A 24227-nucleotide genomic window follows, 5' to 3' on the forward strand; every position below is an offset into this window, starting at 1 on the left:
AACACTTTAAAATAACATTGTATTTCTAAAACTGCAGAACAACGTTTACTGTCTATTACCTTAAATCATATTTCAAATAACAAAGTTAAAATCAAATTATTGGTATTTCAATTGATTTTATTTCACACTCATTTAAAATGGAAATTGACAAACTTCTCCGAACAATTAAAAAAAATCTTGGGATGAAATACTGCCAAATCTTGAGTCAAAACGAAGCCAGAACCTAATTCTAAACAACGTAGGCAAAAATGGAAAGTGGAACAAAAGGGTAGTAACCACACTGACTTACTTTTGTCCTCGATAATCTTGTTAGTTTAAAATAATAAATATTCATAAAATCTGAAACTCAGAAGCTTTTCCTATCTATTTTGGCTCACCCTTTACATAAAACATACAAAGTGTATTTATTAATAATTTAAATATACAATTTTTCAAACAAGTGCTCACCCACGATTTTCGAGGAAGCACAGTTCAGAAACTTTGATATATACAATACAGCTGATATTGCAGCTCCTCCGTAGTGTTTTCTTCAAGGAATTGTGATAATATTCAATAATCGTGAACATTTATAAAACAAAACTGTCCAATTCGAAGCCAACACTGAAAATGCACAACCTAATTTAAAGAAAATGCATTCGTTGATATTGCATTATAAATAAATATTACAAGATAAATGGAAGAGTCATAATGAAATAAATACAACTGTTGAAATATAAAGACTTGATATCCACACTTATTCTGAACTGAAAATAAATATTAGAGAAGAATCAAACAGTTGGATTTTATAGGATAGGTCGAAGTAACCTCGGCAGTTGATTTTAGTCCTTGTTTTAAGTCAATCATTCACTAGGTTATCCCTCATTAATCTCTTCTCACAAATATTCTTCCACTGAAACAATATAAAGAGTTCAATTGATTAGCCAGTCCATTAAAAAAAGGTACACTTTAGGGCAAATATGTGAAATAGGACATTGTATTGCATTAAGTCAAAATGAGAAACCCCTATGGTTTTGTATAATGTGATGCAGATCTACATATCCTACGTGCCCAGGCTAAAAAAAACACTGCAAACCTGATAGAAAGTTCTCTTATCCAAATTTAGCAAGTTTTGAAAAAAATTTTTGGTTTTTCTGAGAGTTTGCGGATAATTGGGGATTCTCAAACCACTGATTCAATTATATTTACAAAAATAATTGAATGACTAAAAAGTTTTGTTTGGAAATGAATATATTCTGACAATAAAAATAACAAAAATCCAGTCAGACAATAAAATTGTGTGGGAACTGTCAATACAAATATACACAATACAAATTAAAAAAAAAGAGAAGAAAAAGAAAAGACAAACTCATAATCCAAAACTAATATGAATGTGAGTTATTCGAAGAATTCCTGTGAAGTGTAAATACATTTTTCCAATGAATAATTCTTCAATGTTTTTTTTTTTGAACACAGAGAAACTAGGGTTGAGGCACCGATAGTTGACCAGCACCCCGTAATTGACCAATTTCTTATTCATGCAGAGAAATAAGAAAACCACAGCGTTCTGATGGTTGCCATTAGTATTAATCATTTAATTGGTCCTTTTTCTTGTAGATGTCACCACTAAACGTAATTCGCTTATTTGATAAGTAGGCCACTGTCGTGTTATACATGTTTCCTCTTTGCCCTATAGTGAACACGTGATGTGACAATAAGCACGGTGAGTAGACCACTTTAACATATCTTGATACATCCGTTCACGTTGAACGTTTTATTGGAAACATATTTCATGTACTGGTTGCCAGATGAATTGAGTTGAACATTCTTGCTATATTCACTGTCGAAATGAGTATTTTTTCTATTCAAATTAATGTGGTCAATCACTGGTATGAAATATCGGATAAAGTGCCCGTAATTGACCACTTTGGCCAACTACTGGTTTTTCAAAGAAATCAAAGTTTTCACATCTCTGTCTGTTTCATAGCTTTAGGTATGTGTTAAAGGTGAGTTTTTATTCGAATGAATCAGATATTTCGAAGCGGATCCAGTAGTTGACCGCAATACAGTAGTGGTCAACTATTGATTTTTAGCTTTGGTCAATAACTGGAATTTCATTTTGATTTTATTTCTTTTGAAATATAGGTTGGGTAAAACAACTGTATTTTCTAGAATGAAATGGCTGAACCTAAGAAGAGATTTTTCAAATATACAGAAGCACAATTACAACAGGCTTTGAGCGACATTACCAATAATGTATGCAAAATTCGGCAAGCAGAGAGGCTGTATGGGGTTCCGCATGCCACTTTGATTAATAAGCTGAAAGGGAGGTCTTCCTTAACAAGACGAATGGGTCCTTCAACCATACTTACTAAAGATGAGGAAGAACTTCTGGTGAGGTGGCTGCTGGCGAGTGCTAAAAAAGGATTTCCCATCAACAAAACTGCTCTTTGCGAAACTGTAAAGGATATCATGAAAGACGATGAACGTATACACAAATTTCGTGATGGCATGCCTGGAAAAAAATGGTTTTCGGCATTTATGAAACGTCACCCTGAGGTTTGTCAGAGACATGCTGAATCAATAAATGGAGCACGAGCTTGTGTAACGGAAAAGTCGATTCGAGAGTGGCATGAGTCTATTAGAACCTATTTGAAAGAAGAAAATGCCGAGGATATTTTAAATGATCCCAGAAGAATTCTAAACTCCGATGAATCAGGGTTTGCAACAAATCCGAAAACAGGACTTGTATTAGGTCCTCGAGGGATGAAAAACTTTTATGAAGTGAAAACTGGATCTGAAAAGGAATGCATCACTGCTTTGTTCACAATTTCCGCTGACGGTCGAATATATCCACCAATGATTGTATATCCTTATGAAAGAATCCCAGCAGAAATTGTGAGAAACACTAATCCTGAGTGGGTAATTGGTAGGTTGTTCAAGAAAGATAGCCACAAGCTAGGTTACTTACTGTCATTGTTTTCAGGTCGATCAAAAAAAGGATGGATGACCAGTGAAACATTCTTCAGTTACGTGTGTAATACATTGTTACCGTTCTTACAGAACGAAGGTATAAAGTTACCTATATTATATATATTAGATGGACATAAATCCCATCTTACCTATAATTTGAGTAAGTTTTGCTCTGAAAATGGAATTTTTCTCTACGCACTTCTTCCAAATGCGACGCATATTTTACAGCCGGCAGATGTATCCTTATTTGCTCCGTTGAAAAGTAAATGGAAAAAAGTCGTTGCTGATTGGAAAAAAGCTAATAATAACAAAATCGTTAATAAAGCAACTTTTCCTCTATTATTAGAAACAACGGTACAGCAGATAGGAGCAGATACTGTTAAAAACGGATTCAGAAGGTGCGGTCTGTATCCTTTTGAAGTCGAGGCAGTAGATTTCAAAAAATGTATGCATGACACTTCGAGAACTGTGGGGGATCAAGAAGGGGTAGAGAGAATTAAGCCGACCAACTTTGATGTACCAAATTTTCTATATTTTGAATCACTCATTCCAACAAAAAGACGAGAAGAATTTAAAAAAGCAGAAATGGGGGAATGGGTTGGCGATGAGTCAGCTAAAGAATTATATGCTGTTTGGAGAAAACTGAAAAAAAGGTGCCGAGGAAAAAACAATGAAGAAAACAATAATGATATAGAATTAGAAAATTTTGAAACCAATGAAACTGTCGAAAAGGTTATTGAGGTTGAAAGTAAAATACAAGAAAATAACGATGAAACTGAATATCAAAAATTCAATGCTGACACAGAAGTGGAGGAATATAGAAATGATACGGGAATGAAAGAAAATGGAAGTGATCAAGAACCAAATCTGTGTGAAGTTTCGATTGAAAAAAATGCACCAGACAAAGAAAAACAAGTAATCGTTTTAAGTGATATACTTATAAAGAAACCTGTTACTCCAGTACCGCCATCACAGTCACAAAAAAGAAAAGTTAGTGTAGGCTTCCTAGATCATATTTTTTGGCCAGAGGAGTCACCTGAGAAGAAAGAATCCACAAGAAAAGAAAGGCTGCCTTATGCAACAACTTCATTGAAGTGGTTGCAGTACCATGAAGAGAAAGAAAATACCAAAATGGAAAAAGAGAGAGAAAAACAAGAGAGGGCTCTTTTGAGACAAAAGAAACAAGAGGAGAAATTGAAGAAACCCGAGATGGAGAATCCTCTCAAAAGAAAGGAAATAAAGAAAATAAAAAGAAAAGTCAATAAAGCAATAGATAGCTCGGAAAGTGAATATGAGGAATGGCAGGAGAGTGGATCAAGTCTAGATGATATCACAGAACATTTCAGCAGTGACAGTGAAGATGAACCACTAGCCTCCATAGTGAAGAAAGTGAAGAAAGATATTGCATTAGGTGACTTTTATCTGGTTGCTTTTCCAGGAAAGAAAACCTACCATAACTATGTTTGCTCCATTCAAAACATTTATGACACAGGTGAAGTTGAAGTACATGCTTTCACACCGGTAGAAGAAAGCAAGAATGTTTTCAAAATCATTGAAAACGATATAAGTGTTGTGAATGCCGAGCAACTTGTGAAGAGACTAGAATACCCAAGTGTTGTTAGAACCGGAAATCGAATCAAATATAAATTTCTCAAAGATGTCATTTAAACATTTTTGAAATTTTATGTTCAAAATTTTATTTGAGTGTTTGTTGAAACCAAATGTGTCTTTCTTCATGAAAATATTTCAATAATTCAATATAACAACGTGTTTTATTTCATTTCATCAAGTGGTCAACCACTGGGTCTAATCGCGGTCAAATACTGGTTCTAGCTGGTCAATTACTGGTGATTTATGACTTTTGTTATTCTTGATTTTTTTTGTACCAAAATCTCACGTTTTCTAGAATGAAGTATATCATATTAAGAAGCCTAAAACTTGGTCCTTCTTGTATGTATTTTTGATTTGCTTGAAAAGTTGACGGTTTGATAACTATAACCTATTTTATGAGAGAAAGCTCTTAACCGGTCAATTACTGGTGCACTCACCCTATGGGTTTTCCAGTTGAGGAACTCATCTAGAAATTTTCCTAAGAATCTTACATTGTGATCGGTATTTGTTAAATGGAATGAAAAATACAGTGCATTTCTTTAATATTACCCCCTCTTTTATTTTTTGAACAGGTCAACTCAAAAAATTGAAATTTGGGATAATGAAATTAATGCATGGACACTTTATTTTGAAGTAAAATTGAAAGATGAAACTTTCAAGATGGCGACTGGGCGCCATCTGGAAAAAAAATTAAATGGAAAGGGGGGTCTTGTGACACATCATTTTGAAGCTCCTGACGAATACTTCAGAACCCCAGAACATGAAGTCAATATCTTCACCTACTACAAAATGGCGGAACATTTAATAATTTCCTGAAGACAAACATTAATATCGATATTTCTAGAAATATTCATCTGTTTAAAAATCTGTTTAAAATCTGTTTTTCCGTTAACCAGCTGTCGCACCCCTACGAACGACAACCCTCAGAAGTCGAAACTTGTGCGAGCTAAGGATTAACGAGGTCTTACCTTTTAACGTGTGATTCCTAACACGGGTTGGACGGTAGCAAGTGAAGATCGATCGTTCAGACTAGGGCTTGAACCACCGACCAACACGGCAGTCAATTCGAGTGAGTTAACAAAGCACCCACGCCGAACCGCTTGGCTACCGACTGACCATATGGCATATGGCAATTCCAACAAGTCGATTAAGTTTGTTAAAAGTTATTTTTTGTTTATAAAAACGACAAAAAATGTCAGTATGACAGCCGTTATTGGAGTGACACCAACCTTCACGTTTTCCGGGAAACACCCAATATCCAGAAAAAATTAACGTTTGGGCAGGAATATTGGGAAACCACATTGTAGGACCTCTATTTATTAACCAAAATTCATCAGAACTGGAAACTACTGTTGACCCTCTCATCACTGAAATCGTCGAAGCGAATATTAATGAATTCGATATGGATATTGTATTCCAACAAGATGGAGCAACACCACATTACTCCAGACAAGTAAGAAACTATTTGGATACTACTTTTCCCGATCGTTGGATTGGCCGTCAAGGTCCTAAAGAATGGCCAGCCCGCTCGCCAGATTTGACACTTTTATGGGGCTATTTGAAGCAAAAGATGTACGAAACTGAACCTGCTTCAATATTGGATATACGTCAGAGAATAATAAATATTTGTAGAGATATTGATGTTACTGTGTTCGAAAATGTTCAGCGTGAAATATCGGATAGGCTGTTCATATGTCAAGAAGTTCAAGGCAACCATTTCGAGCATCTTTTGAACTGACCTCAAGCTTATTACCTCATATGATGTAGTTGAATGTTAATGTATTCAGGCAATTATAAAAAGTTCCGTGGGGTGCTTTGTAAAAAACTAGAGGCTTGTGTAATAAAAAGAATTGTAGTTTCTACTGTCACACATGCTCCAACATAAACAGGGTTTATGATCTTGTGATGCACTGTTTGGAACCTTTGGTGTAGTAATGAATATTACTGGATTTTTATCCCAACACCAAACCGTTATTTTAACACCTCGACACGTGTTTCGATCACCAAGTGATCATCTTCAAGTGGTGTTGAGATAAAACTCCAGTAATATTCAGTATTTGTGATGATTTCCATAGCCTTTCAATGATGAATTGCAAAGGAAACCAAAATGATAAACTTCATGGTTAAATCTTGGGGTGACTTCATCACACCATACAGAGAGTTGATGGAAGATGAAGTCAACAATCTGTCTATAGCGTTCAAATAATGAACATTTAAACAAAACTTTACCAAAGAAATAATTATGCTTACAGTAACCACGGATCTATCATGTTTGCAAACAAGATACAGAATCATGCTATGGGAATTTCAAGGAATCCTGACTAAAGTTCAATATTGTAGGGAGAAGCACATGAAACAATTTTATCATTTATTAATAGCCCATAATCTTTAACGTTACCATTTACAAAATACCACTTATGAGTCCAAATAAATCAACTTTATGCCTCCAACTGTCAACTACGAACTGCCTTATAAAGTACTGTTCAACAGTAAAGAGGACTGGATCCTCCGGGAGAAGGAAATATTGAGAGCATATAGTTGTTGGTTCACAAATGGATGAAAAACATCTTCCGGTTCTGGTGCAGGTGTTTTCAGTCACAGGACAGAGATATCAACCTGCCTAGAAACCTATGCGACTGTATTCCAAGCGGAAATTTACGCTATTGAATTGTGTGCGGTGAGATTGGAAGAATCCAACCTCATACACAAGTCAATAAAAATATTCTCGCATAGTCAAGCGGCGTTGAAAGCTCTTGGCTTCTACCAAGCAACATCTAAATTGGTAGCCAATTGCCAAAAACGACTCTCCTCGATAGGAACTCAACAGAATGTCTCTGGCCTGAATTCCTGGCCATACTGGCCTGGAAGGCAATGAGGCTGCCGACTCCCTTGCAAAGGAGGGTGCTGCAAGCAGTTTCATCAGACCAGAACCTGTCATTGGCATCGCTTTAGGCTTTGCCAAACAAACATTGAACACCTGGAAGGCAAGAAGATTTATGGACTTCTAAAAGAATCCTCCAGGATTGGCTCACTCCAAGGAGTTTATTCACCTTTCGAAGCTTGATACCAAACAGTTGTTGGACTACAGTAGGGACAAACTACGATGTCTAACAGGCCTCCTTACAGGTCACTGTCATTTGAATCATCACATGCAGAGACTCGGACTGTCGGAAGACAGTGTGTGTCGCCTCTATTTGGAAAATGATGAAACAGCAGAGCACATACTTTGTGCCTGCCCCGCTGGGCACCGAATCAGGTTTTTAGAGTTCGGCAGAGCCGTACTCTTACCATTTGACCTGAAAGACCACTCACCATACAAACTAATTGGCTTCGTTAAGAAGCTGGGATTATTTGGTCGAGTGTGAATATGTGTGAGCCACAATGATCCCTTTCGGGATGCAGTGGAGGGTAAAATAGACCCACTCACTTTGGACCTAACCTAACCTAATAACGCAAAATCTATGGTCTGAACGTGTGTGCAAGTTTTTTACAAATTTGTATATTTTATTGAAATAATCAATAAAAATATACCTATAAAATGGCCTTCGTTAACTATATGTGTATATTGACGAATTACATGAAATCAGAGTTCAAAAGCATTGAATTGGTGATTTAATACCATCTAGCGCTACTTCGATCTGCTGTAGATCTCATCAATGATACTCTGCTGAATAATGAATGCTATTTTTGGACTTAGCTTTCCTTTATTAAAGAATGTAAAAGGACAAAATTTGGTGATGGGCCATAATAGGAAGAAGGGTGTTTGTTTTTCTTTGTTGATTCTTTCACTTTCACTACAGTAAGGGTAAATTATTTTCGTAATTCATTTTCTTTAATAACTCATTCAAGAACCACTCATTTGTTTGAAGGTGGTTGACAATGTTTCGTGGTGTATTTCATCAGTTCGGACTTCCATTGTCTAATATAATATAAATTGATTTGATAACCCTGAAAAAATATTAAAAAGATTAACCGAAAATGACAATTTTATTGTACAAAAAAACTGAAATTACAAAGAAATAACATAAAATCAAACAACAACCAAAAAAATTAAAAATTGAAATATTAATAAAAGCAGAAAATTAAAAATTATTATTAACAAAAAAAATGAAAAATGAAGAAACTAAGATGCCATTGAAAGTTCGCATTGCTGAGCAAAAGAAACACACACAGCGAGGAGAAACCAGCAAATCCGGAACAGCAGAGCATGTTTGGACTCATCAACATAACATCAAGTGGGCTCAAGCTGAAATCATCCACAAAGAGGAACACTGGTTTAGGAGAAAATTCAAAGAAGCCTCGTATATGTTGTCCAACAACGCATTTAGTCAAGCTAGCGTAGAGATACGTAACATATGGAAACCTCTAATCAAGCGAAAAACGACCAACTCGCGCCAAACGGTCATCTCCCACTAAAACCAATGAAGCGGAAAGAGGGAAGAGAGAATAGGTGAAAACACTCGAATAGCCTATAAATAGTCGGATCTCAGAGGAATAAGTCCAGTTATCACCCGAAGACGATTGTGGATACTAACAAACGAAACGTCGTGACATAATTTTTTGTTAAAAATAATTTTTAATTTTCAGCTTTTATTAATATTTCAATTTTTTTTGGTTGTTGTTTGGTTTTATGTTATTTCTTTGTAATTTCAGTTATTTTTGTTCAATAAAATTGTCATTTTCGGTTAATATTTTTAATATTTCTTCAAGAATTTCAAATCAATTTATATTATATTAGACGATGGAAGTCCGAACTGATGAAACAAATCACTCATTTAGTATAACTAGTATAGACTACTTTTAAGAGTTATGTTATATGTATGTAGAAGAATTAGATTCATTAAAATCATTTAATCAATTCCTAGTATCTAATGTTATTTGCTACCTGATTAATACCTAATCTTTACGTGTTTTCTATCTGTAATTACATAAGAGTGCAAACAGTGACCTTCATCAACGTTCATAGGTCTCATTTCACATTTTTCGATTTCCAAACTCATGAAGGCATCTAAAAACTTGGCATGTACCAGTCTCAACAATTTCAAGCATTCCTCGCTTATTTTGTGACCATTCTCAGTGGCATGCCGAACAACACTGGACTTATCTGGTCTATGAAACCGAATATGTGGAATATGTTCTTCATAGTAAGTTTTTATAGTCCGCTAAGTTTAACCTGTTTTCTCAAAACAGTAGTCAACGATAATATGAAGACATTGTATCAAACGGGTTATCTCAAAATATAACTCAACTTATTATGAGACAGGGCCTTATTATCAACCAATAAAAACATTAGTTCTTCAGCAGAGGAACTTAAAAATATCAGTCTTCAAAAACTCCAGAAGTTCAGACATTTTTTACTCGAAACATAAATGCTATTATTCGTTAAACTGCAGGCTAAGTTAAAATTTATTACAAATGTTTTAATATAGGGACTTCCGAACTGTTGACAATATATAACGGCCATCTTGTTGAAGCTACATCTGTCAAATCAGTCGTCATTTATTCAGTCTGTTTTGGCAAATAACCAACAACATGTGCGCGGTTCGCCCATTTTACTGTCGCCATAATTGTCCTACCGAGAGGACTATTTGCAATGTGGTGCAAGATCTGCCGAAAACATCGCCGCTGTCTATGAGAGTGTGCAGGAGAAACCGAGGCAGTTGATTTCGCGTCGCTCACGAGAACTCGGCTTTTCGCGTCGTGACTTGGGCCTGCAGCTGTACAGAATTCAACTGTCCCATGAACTGAAGGTAAACGACCATAGACAACGACGTGTGTTTGCTGAATGGGCTCTGGAGCAGTTGGCAAGTGACTCTAATTTTCATCGAAATATCATCTTCAGCGATGAGGCCCATTTCTGGATAAATGGGTGCGTGAATAAACAAAATTATCGAATTTGGAACGATACCAATCCACATGAGATCCAAGAGCATCCAATGATTCCCAAAAGAATCACTGTTTGGTGTGGATTTTGGGCTGTTGGCGTCATAGGTCCATATTTCTTTGAAAACGACGTTGGCCAGGCCATCACTGTCAATGGCAAACACTATACGTCGATGATTACCAAATTATTTTGGACTGAATTGAATGATCTGGACACCAACAACATGTGGTTTCAACAGGATGGCGCTACGTGCCACACAGCTCATGCCACATTGAATATTCTGCACGAGCGATTTGAGGTTATGTTCATCTCACGTGAAGTTGATGTGAAGTGGCCACCGAGATTGTGTGATTTGATCCCGTAAGAATTTTCTTGTGAGCGTTTCTTGAGTCACAGATATATGTGATTAAGCCACAAACTACAGCGGTTCCCAAAGCCAATATAACCCATGCCATTGGTCAAATTCAGCCTGATTTATGCGCTAGAGTCATGGAAAATTGAACGTTTCAGATGTGCTCCACCAAGAGAAGCCATGGCGGACGTTTGAACGATGTTTTATTCCACACATAATGACAAACGAATAAAAAATTTCGATGATATCTCACACACACTTTGTTTAAATTTTTAACTTTATCTATTTTTCAACTATAAATACCTTTAAAATATTGTACTGTTCTTTGATAATAATTGCGTGATATGGAGTCCTCTATATCAGACAGATATATCTATGATTGAGAAAGTACAAAACAAATTTCTGAGATCATGTGCATTTAAGCTCGGATACCTGAGGTCCGACTATGAGTACTCAGACATTCTTCTTCTTCTGAATTAATCTACTTTGGAGCACCGCCGAGCTGAAATTGATCTAAGACTTTTTCATAACGTTATAAATAGTGATATAAACTGTCCATTTGTAACACAAATGATTAACTTCAATGTAAATTCAAGAAGAACCAGAGTGTTGGAGTTGTTACTAAACCAAAAGCTCCGTGGACGACTCAAAATGTTAAAATTTTAATGTCGCGAAGAAATACTGCTTTGAGTAAATATAAAAGAATAAGAACCTATCAAGACTGGGAAAGATATAAACTATTGCGCAACTCCACTCTCTCCTCGATAAGAAACGAAAAAAGAGCATATTTAAATAGTTTTTGTAGTCAATGATAGTAGGAGAGTTTGGAATACTTTGAGGTCTTTCAAAGTTGTGAGAGGTAAGAATAATACAATTCCTGAAGAATTATCTGATCCTGAAGTAATAAATAATTATTTTTCTCAAAGGTGGGGGAATGTCCCAATTCAACTTGTAATGAAGCAATTCAATTCTATGATAGTCATTCTTGTCAGGCGAAAAAACCTTAATTTGAATTCAAAATGGCTACCATTGAACAGATTCATGACATTTTATTTGAGATAAAAAGTACAGCATTCGGTATAGATGATATATCTATAATCATGTTGAGGTACTGCAGCCCTTTCATTGATTCATTTATAGTTCATCTCATTAATTACAGCATAGAAACAAATCAGTTTCCTGATTTATGGAAAATAGCAATAGGAAGCCCTCTGCCTAAAGTGGCGAACCCAACAAATCCAGCAGACCTTCATGTACTAAGTATTCTACCATGCCTGTCAAAAGTGATAGAAAAAGGTATGTCTTCCCAGATTTTAGAATATGCTCGAACCAATTCACTAATTCTCTTATGTTAAACTGGATTCTAGAAAAAAAATGAGTACATCTAATTCTCTCATTCAGATTCTAGATACAGTGATTGCTAATTGGATAAAAGAAACATTAGTATGTTAACACTTCTACATTTTTCTAACTCATTTGATACTATCAATCATAGTCTCTTATATGCTAAATTCAAATATTACCGTTTTTCTGATAATTCACTGCAATGATTAAGTCATATCTAACGAATTGAAAACAGAAGATAGTATCAAATGAAAGAAACTCTGACTACGTTGAAATTAAAGTGGGAGTACCACAAGAAAGTATTCTCGGTCCACTATTTTTCATTATCTACACCGCTTGCAATGTTCAGGCATATGCCGATAATACGCAGATACTAATTAGTTTTCCTAAAGAAAACCTGAATGATGCACAGAATTTGCTGAATGATGAGCTTGAACTTATATTCAAAAAAAGTGCCTCTCATAACTTGAAATTAAATTCGTCCAAGTCGAAAATATTAGTTTTCTCACCAAAAACTCAATACGATTTTATACATACAAATTTGGCAGTTGCTATCAATGATGTACCATTAATGGCCGTTGAATCGGCGAAAAGCTTGGGTTTAACGATCTCCATTTCAAATCTCATGTAAATAGCATTCTTAAAAAAACTTTCACTTCACTGAAAACTCTTTACAGCAACCGGTTTATTCTTAATGTAAATTTGCGCAAGACTCTGTGTGAAACCCTTGTCCTTTCACAGTTTACCTATTGTGATTTTTTGTATGGTCCTTGTCTTGATAATGAATTTAAATATAAGATTCAAAAGGTTCAGAATGTTTGCGTACGATTAATTTACGGATTATGTCGGTATGACCACGTATCTCAAAAATTAAGAGAGTTAGAATGGCCCAATATGGAAAATCGTAGACGACTTCATCTATCCATGTATGTTTATAAAATGATGAGAAATGAAAATGATATTAATCGAAGGAGATTACTTTCTAGATCTCATACACATTCTGTTAATGTAAGGGACAAGGGCTTACTCACGATGCCACATCATTAGACTGCTATTAAAAATTTTAATTCTATTCCTTTTCAGTACAGGGACTCAAATTTGAGAGCATTTGAAAAGTTTATAAAAGAATCCTTACTATCTGCACAGTGAATAATGTAGGTAAATGTTGGTCGAACTAACTTAGTAATGTCTGGTTTTTTAGTTAGTATTATTTTTAATTTTGTAATTTATAGGGTCATATGGTATTATCAACTCTAGATGAGCATCAGGGGGTTAGATGTCAGAGTAGCCGAAGGCTAAATCTCGCCTCATGATGTTCAAGCAAGAAAGAGATTTTCCTATATTATTTCTTCGAATTATGTAATAATTTTCAATCTCTACATAATAAAGACAACATTATTATTATTATTCTACTAGCTATGGCTTAAATGAAACAATCACTGGAATGCTTAGGTTAGCAAATAAGAATAGCAGCTATATTGATTTGTTTGACTCCCAACAATCGTAACGTCGTGAACTAACGTGGCTTGGAATCTCTCAACTTTGTATTTTTATTTTCTTTTTTCATTTCTTCATTTTTATTTAATTTTTTGTTCAATTGTTCTATTTTTACTTAATTCATTTCAGGTTTTTGCTTAATATAATTTTTATTTTCAGCTATTCCTTTTTCAATTCTTCTCTTTTAGGGATTTCTCTCATTTTCATTTTCTCTCTCAGGGATTTCAAATCATTTTATATATTAGACAATGGAAGTCCGAACTGTGAAATTCATCATGAAACATTGTCAATCGCCTTCAAACAAACACTATTTATGTGTTCATTGTATAATGGCAAGTTCGTAATTAAATAAATAAATAAATATGTCAACGTAACATTAGTTCATTTCAATTTTAACTTTTATCATTGAAAAAAAAATCAGATCTTACTTTTTCTTAGGGCGAATAGAATGAGAATTGACCTTTTGTAATTTTGACTTTTGCTGTGACCGTTGATGATCGTATCCCAATAAAAATATCAACATTATTGGTTTTCAACTTTATGGTCAATAAAAAAAAATCATTATCTCACCTAATAGTCTTTTTATCGGTCGACTTGTTCTCGGGTCGAGCCCTGTTGAGCACTTTCAAGAAATCGGAAGACTTTGCCCGCATCCTGCTATGAATGTACGCCTTGGAGCACTTGATGTGGTAGTGCAGATAGTGTCGGAACATGTGGATGAGGTTGATCGTGTTGTCGCGTGTACTTCTAGCGGTGTGTCTCGGAAAGAGAACGAACGTCACATAACCGACGTTGTTGTCTACTTTGGCGTCAGTGTTCTGCAGTTCGAGCGGCGGCTCTCGATGGCTGAACAGAACCGGCGGGGCGGTGTGAGACGCCCGAAGGCCCTCTTTGAGCTCTTGCATGAAAACTTTGCCGAGGACGACGTCGTCATCATCTCGGAATCTTGTTGAGAACACCACTGTCACTCGGTCCGCTTTCGCCTCTACGTACCTGAAAGAAATATATTCATAAACTTATCCATAATCACTATAGTTGAACTTTTTGATGTTATTATCAGTCTTACAGTAAATGACTTTCTTATTTTGAGTCCTGGTAAATATCTGGTTTGCCAACATCGGCATATTTAAAAAAAAATGTTTCTATTTAAGCACTTTCAGTGGAAAACTTCAAGAACAGTTTTTTTTTTTCAAATTGTATTTCTTTAAAAGATTATCAATACAAAAAAAAATTGATCAAAAACTGCCAAGACCCCGCACTTTATTGATAACAACTCAGGAAAATATTAAAGCCATAGTTAATAAAGCATCTGATGAAATAAAAAGAACCCAAAAGTGGTTCTCAGACAATGGTATCTTGTTAAATGAAAGAAAAACTGTGCTTTTACGTTTTAATCATTCAAGAACTACTCCAGATCATAGTTTACTAGTAACGTCAATTAATGGATCAATTCAACAACAAGAGGAGACACATTTTTTGGGTTTGAAGATAACAGAAAATCTCAAATGTAACAAGCATATTGATACGATTTGTAAAAAGATATCCTCGATATCTTATTGTATTCAACAACTACGCTGGAATGTAAATAGATTACTCTCATTAATGTTCTATCATGCATACTTTCACTGTAATATTTCCTATGGTATTATCGTTTGGGGAGCATCTAGTGATTGTTCCAGAATACTCAAAATTTAAAAAAGAACCATAAGGTATATAGCAGAAGTTACTAGAAGGACAAGTTGCAAACTCATCTCCCAAAATCTCAGAATATTAACTGAGATATTAAAATATGTAAAATCGCACACAACCAGTTTTCCTACTCTTAATGGCAATAAGAATTATAATACTAGAAATTCCTTACAGTTGGAAGTGCCAACACACAGATTAGTTGTATCTGAATCATGTCCCAGGCTTATGGCCTTTAAATTGTACAATAAACTTCCAAGTACAATAAAAAATCTAGCTCTAAAACAGTATAACTATCGAATCAAAAAGTTGTTCCTGGATAAATCCTATTATTCTCTCAAAGAATATATGGATGATAACTTATGACCGTGTACATTTGTAACATTTTAGGAAGATTTTTATAATGATGCTGTTACATAAATAACAGATCATTTTTAGTTTTGACTTTTATATTATAGTATGTACATATCCAACATTTTAGGCCGTTTTTAATAACGATGCTGTTTCATAAATACCAGATTTCACTAGTTCGGACTTCCATCCTAGTGAAATTCATCACGAAACATTGTCAATCACCTTCAAATAACAGATTATTTTGGGTTTTTTTGACTATTATATATTGTGCCTCCAAGTACACGGAATTTGTATTTTTAAGTTTGTATTTCAACACGTTTTGACATACTCAATGTCATCTCTAGATGATCCAACTGAATAAATATCATTATTAGGAATAATAAATAAAATATTATTATTAGGAAGAAATTCCAAAAATCCACGGCTTTCAAACTCGAAAAGAAATGACACTGAAAACCTCTGCCGTGAAAGTCTAAACCATTTTGTCAAAAACCTATACGGGGAGGAAATTTGGAGATTATACAACCAACTGGATAAAGGCAGGAAACGTAGAGGAAGAAATTCCAAAAATCCATGGCTTTCAAACTCGAAAAAAAATGACACTGAAAACCTCAGCCGTGAAAGTCTAAACCATTTTGTCATAATTATTATTATTATTGAACATGGCGTTCCATCGAATATTCAGAAATTTTAGCAAATTGCAACTACTCGACCTTCTGATCAAAAGTGTACATGGGCCCAACTCAATTGTATGACCAATTTTCAATATATAGGGAGTTGAAGTTGAGATATGCCCACTACTTTTTATAACAAATTTTGAAAACGGAACAAAAAAATTCTAATTAGATTCAAAAAATAACAATCAACACAATATTTAATATATAAAGGCTCATTATTCTCTATAAATTTTAGTAATTATTAATTATTATGGAACACAAAAAAAATAAAATTTTTACACATTATGCTGTATGCCTGCCTATACATCACTATTGAGAAATATTTTTTCGTATTTTCCAAATCATAATGCCTGAGCAATTCTTTTTTGTTTCAAACAAAACGTACGATTAAAAATCCTTTAAAGTGGTATCTCTAAATGACAAAAGATACATACTGAACTCAATTGAATTGAGTATCAGTTGTTTTTTACAGACACACAAACAATAATTATTTCCCATTTTTCTTGTTCTGTTTTAGTGGACCATCCTCTAACTGTAGGCAATCTTCATTTTTATAATATGCATAACGTGCAACAAAACATTATTGGCTTATCACTAAAATGTGCTCTTTCAATTTTCCAAAAACGGTTTGGAAAAATTGGGCCAAATTCAAGACGCTGTAGCTCCAAAACTGATCTGGAATTGAGTTCAGTCACTAGACACATCCAATTAGAAGATCGACAAAACATAAAGAACGAAACGCCATTTTTCATAACAGTAGTGAAATAATTCCTCGATGTACAGTGTAGAAAAACTTTTTTGTTCATATGTCACTAAAAAATAAATGAACATTACTGGAGTTTTTCCCAACAGCAAACCGTTATTTTAACATCTCGACACGATGATCAAGTGATCATCTTCAATAGGAAGATCAAAACAGTTTGATCTTCCTTCGATCACTTGGTGATCGAAACACGTGTCAAGGTGTTAAAGTAACGGTTTGGTGTTGGGAAAAAACTCCAGTAATATTCATTACTACACCAAAGGTTCCAAAAAGTGCATCACAAGTCATATGTCACTTTCTTTTTCTGATTGATTCGGCCGTTACTTGAAGATCCATAGTAATTTCAAAAACTACACCTCACGATTTGATCTCTACAAACTTTATTTGGAAAATATAATCACAACATGTTTCGCTAGCACAGTAGCTTTCTCAAGTGTATGAATACTTCAAATTGTTCTTACATTAATATTTATATACTACAGGTAACCATAATTGAGACTACCTCCAAAAAATTACCTGAACCTCTCTCTGAGGTACCTGTTGAATTATGATTACCTAAAGCATATTACCTCACATCTACATCAATAATAATTCTTACTGGGATTTTAAGAAAACAAGTTCAATAATGGTGATCTATTCAAATCTAGTTGGTCATTCATTAGAATGTTTGAATTTTTAAGTTTATTAATTTCCATTGCTTTCAAATGATTCAGTTTCAAACCTTTATTTTCTACGTGCAAAATTTCGAACTCTTTGTTAAATATATGATTTTCTTCTAGATGATTTGAATTTGTTTTCTTATTTAGATAGCTCATATGATGTTCTTGGATTCGATTCCTAAATGTTCTGCCAGTTTGACCAATATATACCTTAGGGCACGTTCCACACTTTAATTTATATACTCATGATTTCTCGAATTTGGATGTCTTTTCTATATGATTTTAACTAACTTTCCCAACGTATTACTTGTTCTATATGCAATTTTAATATCTCGTTTCCTCAAAAATGAAGCCACTTTTTCCGTTGGTTGTCCAAAACATGTCAAAGTTCTATAATTTTGATTATCTACCTTATCAATAGGAAAATCGTCCCAAATCGCTTTTGCTTAGATTTTCTTGGCAAGTATTTTGTTAATTAATTCTGCTTTAAATCCATTGTTAACCGCAATTTGCTCGATGATTTCAAGTTCTTTATTGAAATTATCTATTGAAAGAGGAACATTGACTAATCTGTGAATCATGCTATTATAAGCTGCTACTTTGTGTTGATAAGGATGGGTAGAATCATAATGTATAGTAATATCCGTATAGGACGGTTTGTGATAAATTTAAAAATCATGTTTGTCTGTTCCTTCTACTAACTGTTAAGTCCAAGAAATAATTGAGTTGTCTTCTATTTCAATAGTGAATTTAATGTTTTCATGAATTTTGTTAATATCCCTATGAAAAGTATCTAATTGCCTCTTAGTACCTGTAAAACATACCAAAACGTCATCCACATATCTATGCCAATACAAGAAATTCTTAATCAAAGGATGTTTAAAGATCGACTTCTCTAGATTATCCATGAATATTTCTGCAAGTAAGAGGTTAAATGGATTTCCCATAATAAAACCTTTTGAGGAGGAATAAATATTGTTGTTGAATTGAAAATAATTTTGTTTGAGACATAACGACAGAAGGTCAATTATTTTCCGTTTTATGACTGGGTTCACTCTATTTTTATCTACTAATTCTATTACTAAAGTACTAGTATCATCAGGAGGTATGCAAGGAAATAGATTCTGCACATCAAAGGATAGTAATTTTGCGTTGTCTGGTAGAGGTATGTTCTTTATTTTATCGATTATGACTTAATCATATACACTTGAGAAAGCTTCTGTTCTAGCGAAACATGTTGTGATTATATTTTTCAAATAAAGTTTGTGGAGATCAAATCGTGAGGTGTAGTTTTTGAAATTCATATGTCACTGTTGAGTCACTATATATCTATTGTTATCTGGCAATACAAAAATAAATGTGGTAGCACTTACATTTATCTAAGCAAATTTTGTTTTGTTGTATAGATAGATAACTAAATAAAAAATCAAAGCTTTACATACATAATCAATATTATCACAAGTAGAGTAGTTTTAAGACAAAAAAATATATATAAAATCAGGCATATATAAATAACATTCATATAGTTAGCATACTATCCTTTAAGAATTCCTGCAAGCTATAATAAGGTTTTTCTACGAGGTAGTTCTTCAAACGACATTTCGTTGTTGGAATTGGAAGATTTCTTAGATTGAGTGGAAATTTATTGTAAACGTTTATAACACTATATTTGACATTTCTCTGTATTTATGTATAGTTGCATTTCTCATTTCTACGATCATTCTTTGATCAAGTGTTGTATGAGTGATCCTTTTAACTGTTAATGAAAAGTTATGATTTATTTTCTGTTACAAATACTACTGCTTCATATATATAGATATTTATCAAAGTTAAAATTTTATAAAAGATTCTCTGCAGCTATCGTTTTTTTTTTCATCTTATAGATATAACTGATACATTTTTTTGTAGTATGAGTATCCTAGAGATATCAACAGTTTCCCCAGAATATAATTCCATATTTTATCCTAGATTGAATATAAGCATGGTATGCAGAGAGGGCAGCTTTGGTTGAGACATCTTCCGACAGTATTCTCTAAGCATAGCAATATTTTGCAATATTTTTTTTTAAGTAGTCTATGTGATTTTTCTATTATTATATTCAAAGGTATTAAACTCTGGCAAGGATCTATTTGTGAAATGAATTATTTGAGTTTTGTCAATATTAAGTAGTAGGTCAGTTGCTGTGAGGAAATTATTTAATACATCTAGCACATTTGTTGTCTTTGTCATGACCAACTGAGAGTTCTTTTCTTTTACGATGACCGATATATCATCAGCATATAATACATTATCTTCATTAACTACATTTGGTATATTTCATTTGTGTACAGTATATATAATAGAATAGAATATGTTTATTTCATCACATTAACTACAAAAGTACAATAGTGACAAGTCAAACTGACAAACAAGAATAACAATAATTGAACGATAGTTATTGTTATACACGCTGATTACATCTAAAACAATTATTATGGAAAAAATAATAATAAAAAACACATGTAACATACTAAAATATTAATGTCTCACAATTCAAATATTCGTCGATGGAGTAGAAACAGTGGCTAAATAGTGAGTGCTTAACTCTAGCCTTGAAACGGTTGTAACTCAGACCGGTAATGTCTGTTGGTATTTTATTGTATAAATATAAGTTGAGTGAATTTCGAGCTGACAGATCCAGTCTATAAAATAATGGACCTAGTATGGATCCCTGTGGCACACCTTTTTTATCGCAATTGACTTCTGATTTAATTGTCCTCGAGATGTCACTTTCAATCAAATGTTGGGTTCTATTTGTCAAATAGGATTTAATTAAGTTCAAAGATTTGCCTTTGATTCCATATTTATCAAGTTTATTGCATAAAATTTCATGGCTGACTATAAAACAAAAAATATGTTTTATAGTAGATATAGAAATTATGATACTAAGGATTTTATAGGCATTACCAGTATTCTATTCTAATAATAATAATTGTAGTTTATTGAACAAAATCATAATTTTGCTTAACTGGCTATCGTCCAAGGTCTTTCAGACCGTGTTACAAAATTGCTTTAAATTACATACTTATTTTATATTTCTAAAAAAACGCATATATGAATATGAGAATATAAAACAAATATTAACTGGTTGAGCTGTCTTATTTTCTCAAGAAGTGTTTCTGTTGGGTGGCGATATCGGATTCTTGCTTCGGGGTTTCTCATCACAGCATACTTTCTAATGATATCTAGACTGTAGTCTTTTTCAGCAAACTTCTGAGTAGGTAGCGGTAGTCTTTCCTCTGTTGGCGTAATACCTGAGTTGGTATAGCACAGTTGGTACAGCAGAGGGTTTGATGGGTTGTGTATGGAGTTATCATTCTATTCTATTAAACTAATAAACAAGTACCACAGACAAAATTTTATTCGTCAGTCATTATTATCATCATTATATTATTCGATATTTCCAATTCTCAACCTTCTGCTATGAGTAGTTTTTCGATAAAACAAATAAACATACTATACTCTATCCATTTAAGCAATGGAGTGCTACAAAACATTATCATGCATAGTGTCTGTGACCTCCCAGACAAGGATGCTTGTACAGAGTCGCACTAAAGAATGACAGAATTTTTTTATAATATGCGGCTGGGTATAGGAAAGTTTTTTAGGTGGAGTGTGGAGACACAAATTAACAGTTTCTTCAGCCGTATCAGTACCTAACATTTCAAAAATTTTAAACTTAAAAATACCGTATATGTACACACCACAGGCATTAAAATGTAACTGACCATCTACTGTTCAATGACCTTATCCTTTTTCCTGTGATATGAATATCTCACATTGTGGTTTTTGGTGGTTTTACATCCACAAGTATCTTTCACTGTCTTTGTCACAATATTTTCTGTTTCAAACATTAAGTCGTCTTAACATATTCTGTAATGCCATTGAAATATCCATAGAATATTTCTTGAGTGCAGAGTAAAGGTTATTTGGATTATTATCTTATGAAATAATTGTTGCTCCAGATAATTTATACGTACAATACAGTCTATTTTTTTAAGCAAAGTGGTGGGTGGTACTTGAAAAGTGGCCACCTATAAATGGATTATGGTTGATACTTGAAAAACTCTGGAAGTTTCACCTACTTGTAAAGACATTTAAGTATGTCTCTCAAAAAATAAAGATTATATATACAGAAAATAAACCACCATATAAAATATCACTGAGCAATTCAGCCACGTGGAACCGAAATAAATCCATTACATTATTCTTGCTTTATTAACAAATATACATACATACATATATATATATATATATATATATATATATATATATATATATACTATTTAATGTGTAGGTGGTATATGTGAAAAACATTGTCCATTTATTCTCAATATCCTTATTATTATTGATATGATATATACTCATACTTGTTTTTGTGAATTTTTTAACAATGAATAATTTAAACAACTTATAGTGTGTCCTAATAGCTTTCTTGCTACAGTTAGAATCGGCAGAATGAGATGCAGATTGAAGGAATTATCTAAATCTATATGTAGAGAAATAACAACAGGAATCTTCAAAGAAAATGAGAATGTTCCAGTTTTCACATAAGAATGGATAATATGGTTTACTAATGCTTCTAGCATACTAGCTGGGTAATGCAGATTAGTTATTGCAGTTATTTCATATTGGACTGTTTAATCTGCTGAAGATGCCAACTAGGTTAGTGAAATGCGTGTCGAAAAATGTGTTGCAGTTCTAATGTTTGGGAGCAGTTATTGTTTTGGATTTATTCTACACTGATCTAGTTCTACATTAATTATCGAAAATTATTCAATATATTCAATCATTAAATTTTATATCTATCTCAAATACTTACAGTGTTTCATCGTCTCTATATGGAATCACAGCCCTTTTCTGACCTTCATCTCCTTTCTCTTGAAAGTCAAAGTACTTCTCGAATACTGAAGCAAAACAATTCCTCTTCAACAATCCTAACTTTTTAACAAATGTTAACCAGTCCTGAGGAATGTTATCTAAATCTAATAAAACAGAAACATTGTAGCCAGGTTCAGGAGAAATTAAATATGAGCCATATTCCCGTTTGAGCAGCTCATCTGCACCATGTTCTTGTAATTGTTTGTAAAACTTCAATGAAATACTAGTCTGAAAAATGAAATGTTATTTGTGGAAAATCTTAATCATCTGAAAGTCATACTCTTATTTTTGATTTATCACCATTTAAATTTGAGATATGGTATAAAACACCATCAAAATCTGCCACAGTTATGTCAATGCTTTCGTTTTTTAACCTAAAAAAGAATTGATCATAACGAATTTCAATGAGTCATAAATACACTATACACTAACAGACTATATAAGAATGTTAATATCTACTTCTACTCCCAGTCTTATGTTTGAACAGGAAATTGTAATCATAATTTTATCTAAAACAGCCTAGCCCACAAAATTTACATGACATGAAAAATAAGTAAAAAAAAATACTTTTTGAAATTACTTACCCAGCCTGTGAATTTTTTATTTTAACAGTAAGCGTTTCCTCAACTACCCTGTTATTTATTTCCAGTAATATCATTTTAAATATTCAATAAAAGATTAATTTGAAATTAATAAAAATTCTAACTGGATCATACATGGGAGGTGCTGAATTTGTGTCAACCTTCGAATGTCAAGTGTCATAATGTGACAGTGTGACGTTTGGTATAGTACACATCCCTATCATCAAGTCGGCAAAGTAGTAATCATAACATCAACCGAACACTACTGAAAATCAAATAAATCGATTAGATATTTTTCATAAATGAAGACATCTAATATGTTCACGAGTAAAATCATGTCACATTATGAAAGCACACAAACTTAATAACCAGTTATTTCATTTATCTGAATTTTCTGGATTTTTTGAAGACTCTGCGTTTTCAATATTCACTGAACCATATCATTTACATTTAGTTGAGCATTAAAAGTTGGTTTTCATATTTGCAAAAACGAATATTATAAATAAATCAAAACAGCGAATAATTGAATATAACTGATTAGATTCTTATGGCAGCAATACGCATTTTCCTTGAGTATGACGTTCACATTATAGAATCTAGATGACGCTTACGTTGTGGTACTCGCGAATTATGTTTCAATTGAATACTAATGGATGTCACCTATAGTATTATCCAAGTCGGATTTTGTGGTGATATTTTTTAAAATAGACCGTATTTCACTCGAAAAAAGTGAGATATTTTATGTTATAATATTTGCTAAAGTTACCCATGACTGTTAAATACGTTACAAATACTCATCTACATTTGTTTATTCTAACGTTGAGCAGTAATGGTGTAGGTACTAAAACTAACAATGAAAAAGTGAAATTTTTGTAAATAGCACTGAAACGTACTTTTCATTAAATTTTTCAAATGTCATTTCAAAACTTTATCACCAAAGTGTACCAAAA

General features: G+C 33.3%; 2 protein-coding genes across 3 annotated transcripts; one reads left to right on the plus strand and one right to left on the minus strand.

Moving 5' to 3' along the window:
* Positions 1–5: 5 nt before the first annotated feature.
* Arpc2 (Actin-related protein 2/3 complex, subunit 2) lies at positions 6–23455 on the minus strand. Its single transcript, XM_023158681.2, has 5 exons — positions 23281–23455; positions 22977–23070; positions 22638–22924; positions 14208–14630; positions 6–889 (listed from the first exon to the last, which is right to left on the minus strand). Exons 1-5 carry the CDS (start codon positions 23352–23354, stop codon positions 862–864), a joined length of 906 nt encoding a protein of 301 aa, XP_023014449.1. The 5' UTR covers positions 23355–23455; the 3' UTR covers positions 6–861.
* LOC141482520 (uncharacterized) lies at positions 1459–5007 on the plus strand. 2 transcript variants are annotated; one of them, XM_074175963.1, is made up of 2 exons: positions 1459–2905; positions 2963–5007. In XM_074175963.1, the coding sequence occupies exons 1-2, from the start codon at positions 2155–2157 to the stop codon at positions 4615–4617; spliced, it is 2406 nt and encodes an 801-aa protein (XP_074032064.1). In that variant the 5' UTR covers positions 1459–2154; the 3' UTR covers positions 4618–5007. The 2 variants fall into 2 exon arrangements, with proteins under 2 accessions (XP_074032064.1, XP_074032063.1); XM_074175962.1 differs by having other exon boundaries at positions 1459–1699; positions 2149–5007.
* Positions 23456–24227: the final 772 nt, after the last annotated feature.

The sequence above is a fragment of the Leptinotarsa decemlineata genome, unplaced genomic scaffold (genome assembly GCF_025532065.1).
Source record: "Leptinotarsa decemlineata unplaced genomic scaffold, Ldec_3_MD MMD2_tig00001393_RagTag_RagTag, whole genome shotgun sequence".
Lineage (NCBI taxonomy): Eukaryota > Metazoa > Arthropoda > Insecta > Coleoptera > Chrysomelidae > Leptinotarsa > Leptinotarsa decemlineata.

Bases quoted from the DNA above. Each gene is read 5' to 3' on its own strand.
- LOC141482520 (XM_074175962.1), top strand. From the start codon at position 2,155: ATGGCTGAACCTAAGAAGAGATTTTTCAAATATACAGAAGCACAATTA.
- Arpc2 (XM_023158681.2), bottom strand. From the start codon at position 23,354: ATGATATTACTGGAAATAAATAACAGGGTAGTTGAGGAAACGCTTACT. The intron at 14,631-22,637 runs GTAAGTATTTGA...TATTTCTTTCAG, and splicing joins TATAGAGACGATGAAACACT to GTACGTAGAGGCGAAAGCGG. The intron at 890-14,207 runs GTGAGATAATGA...ATATTGTTTCAG, and splicing joins ACCGATAAAAAGACTATTAG to TGGAAGAATATTTGTGAGAA.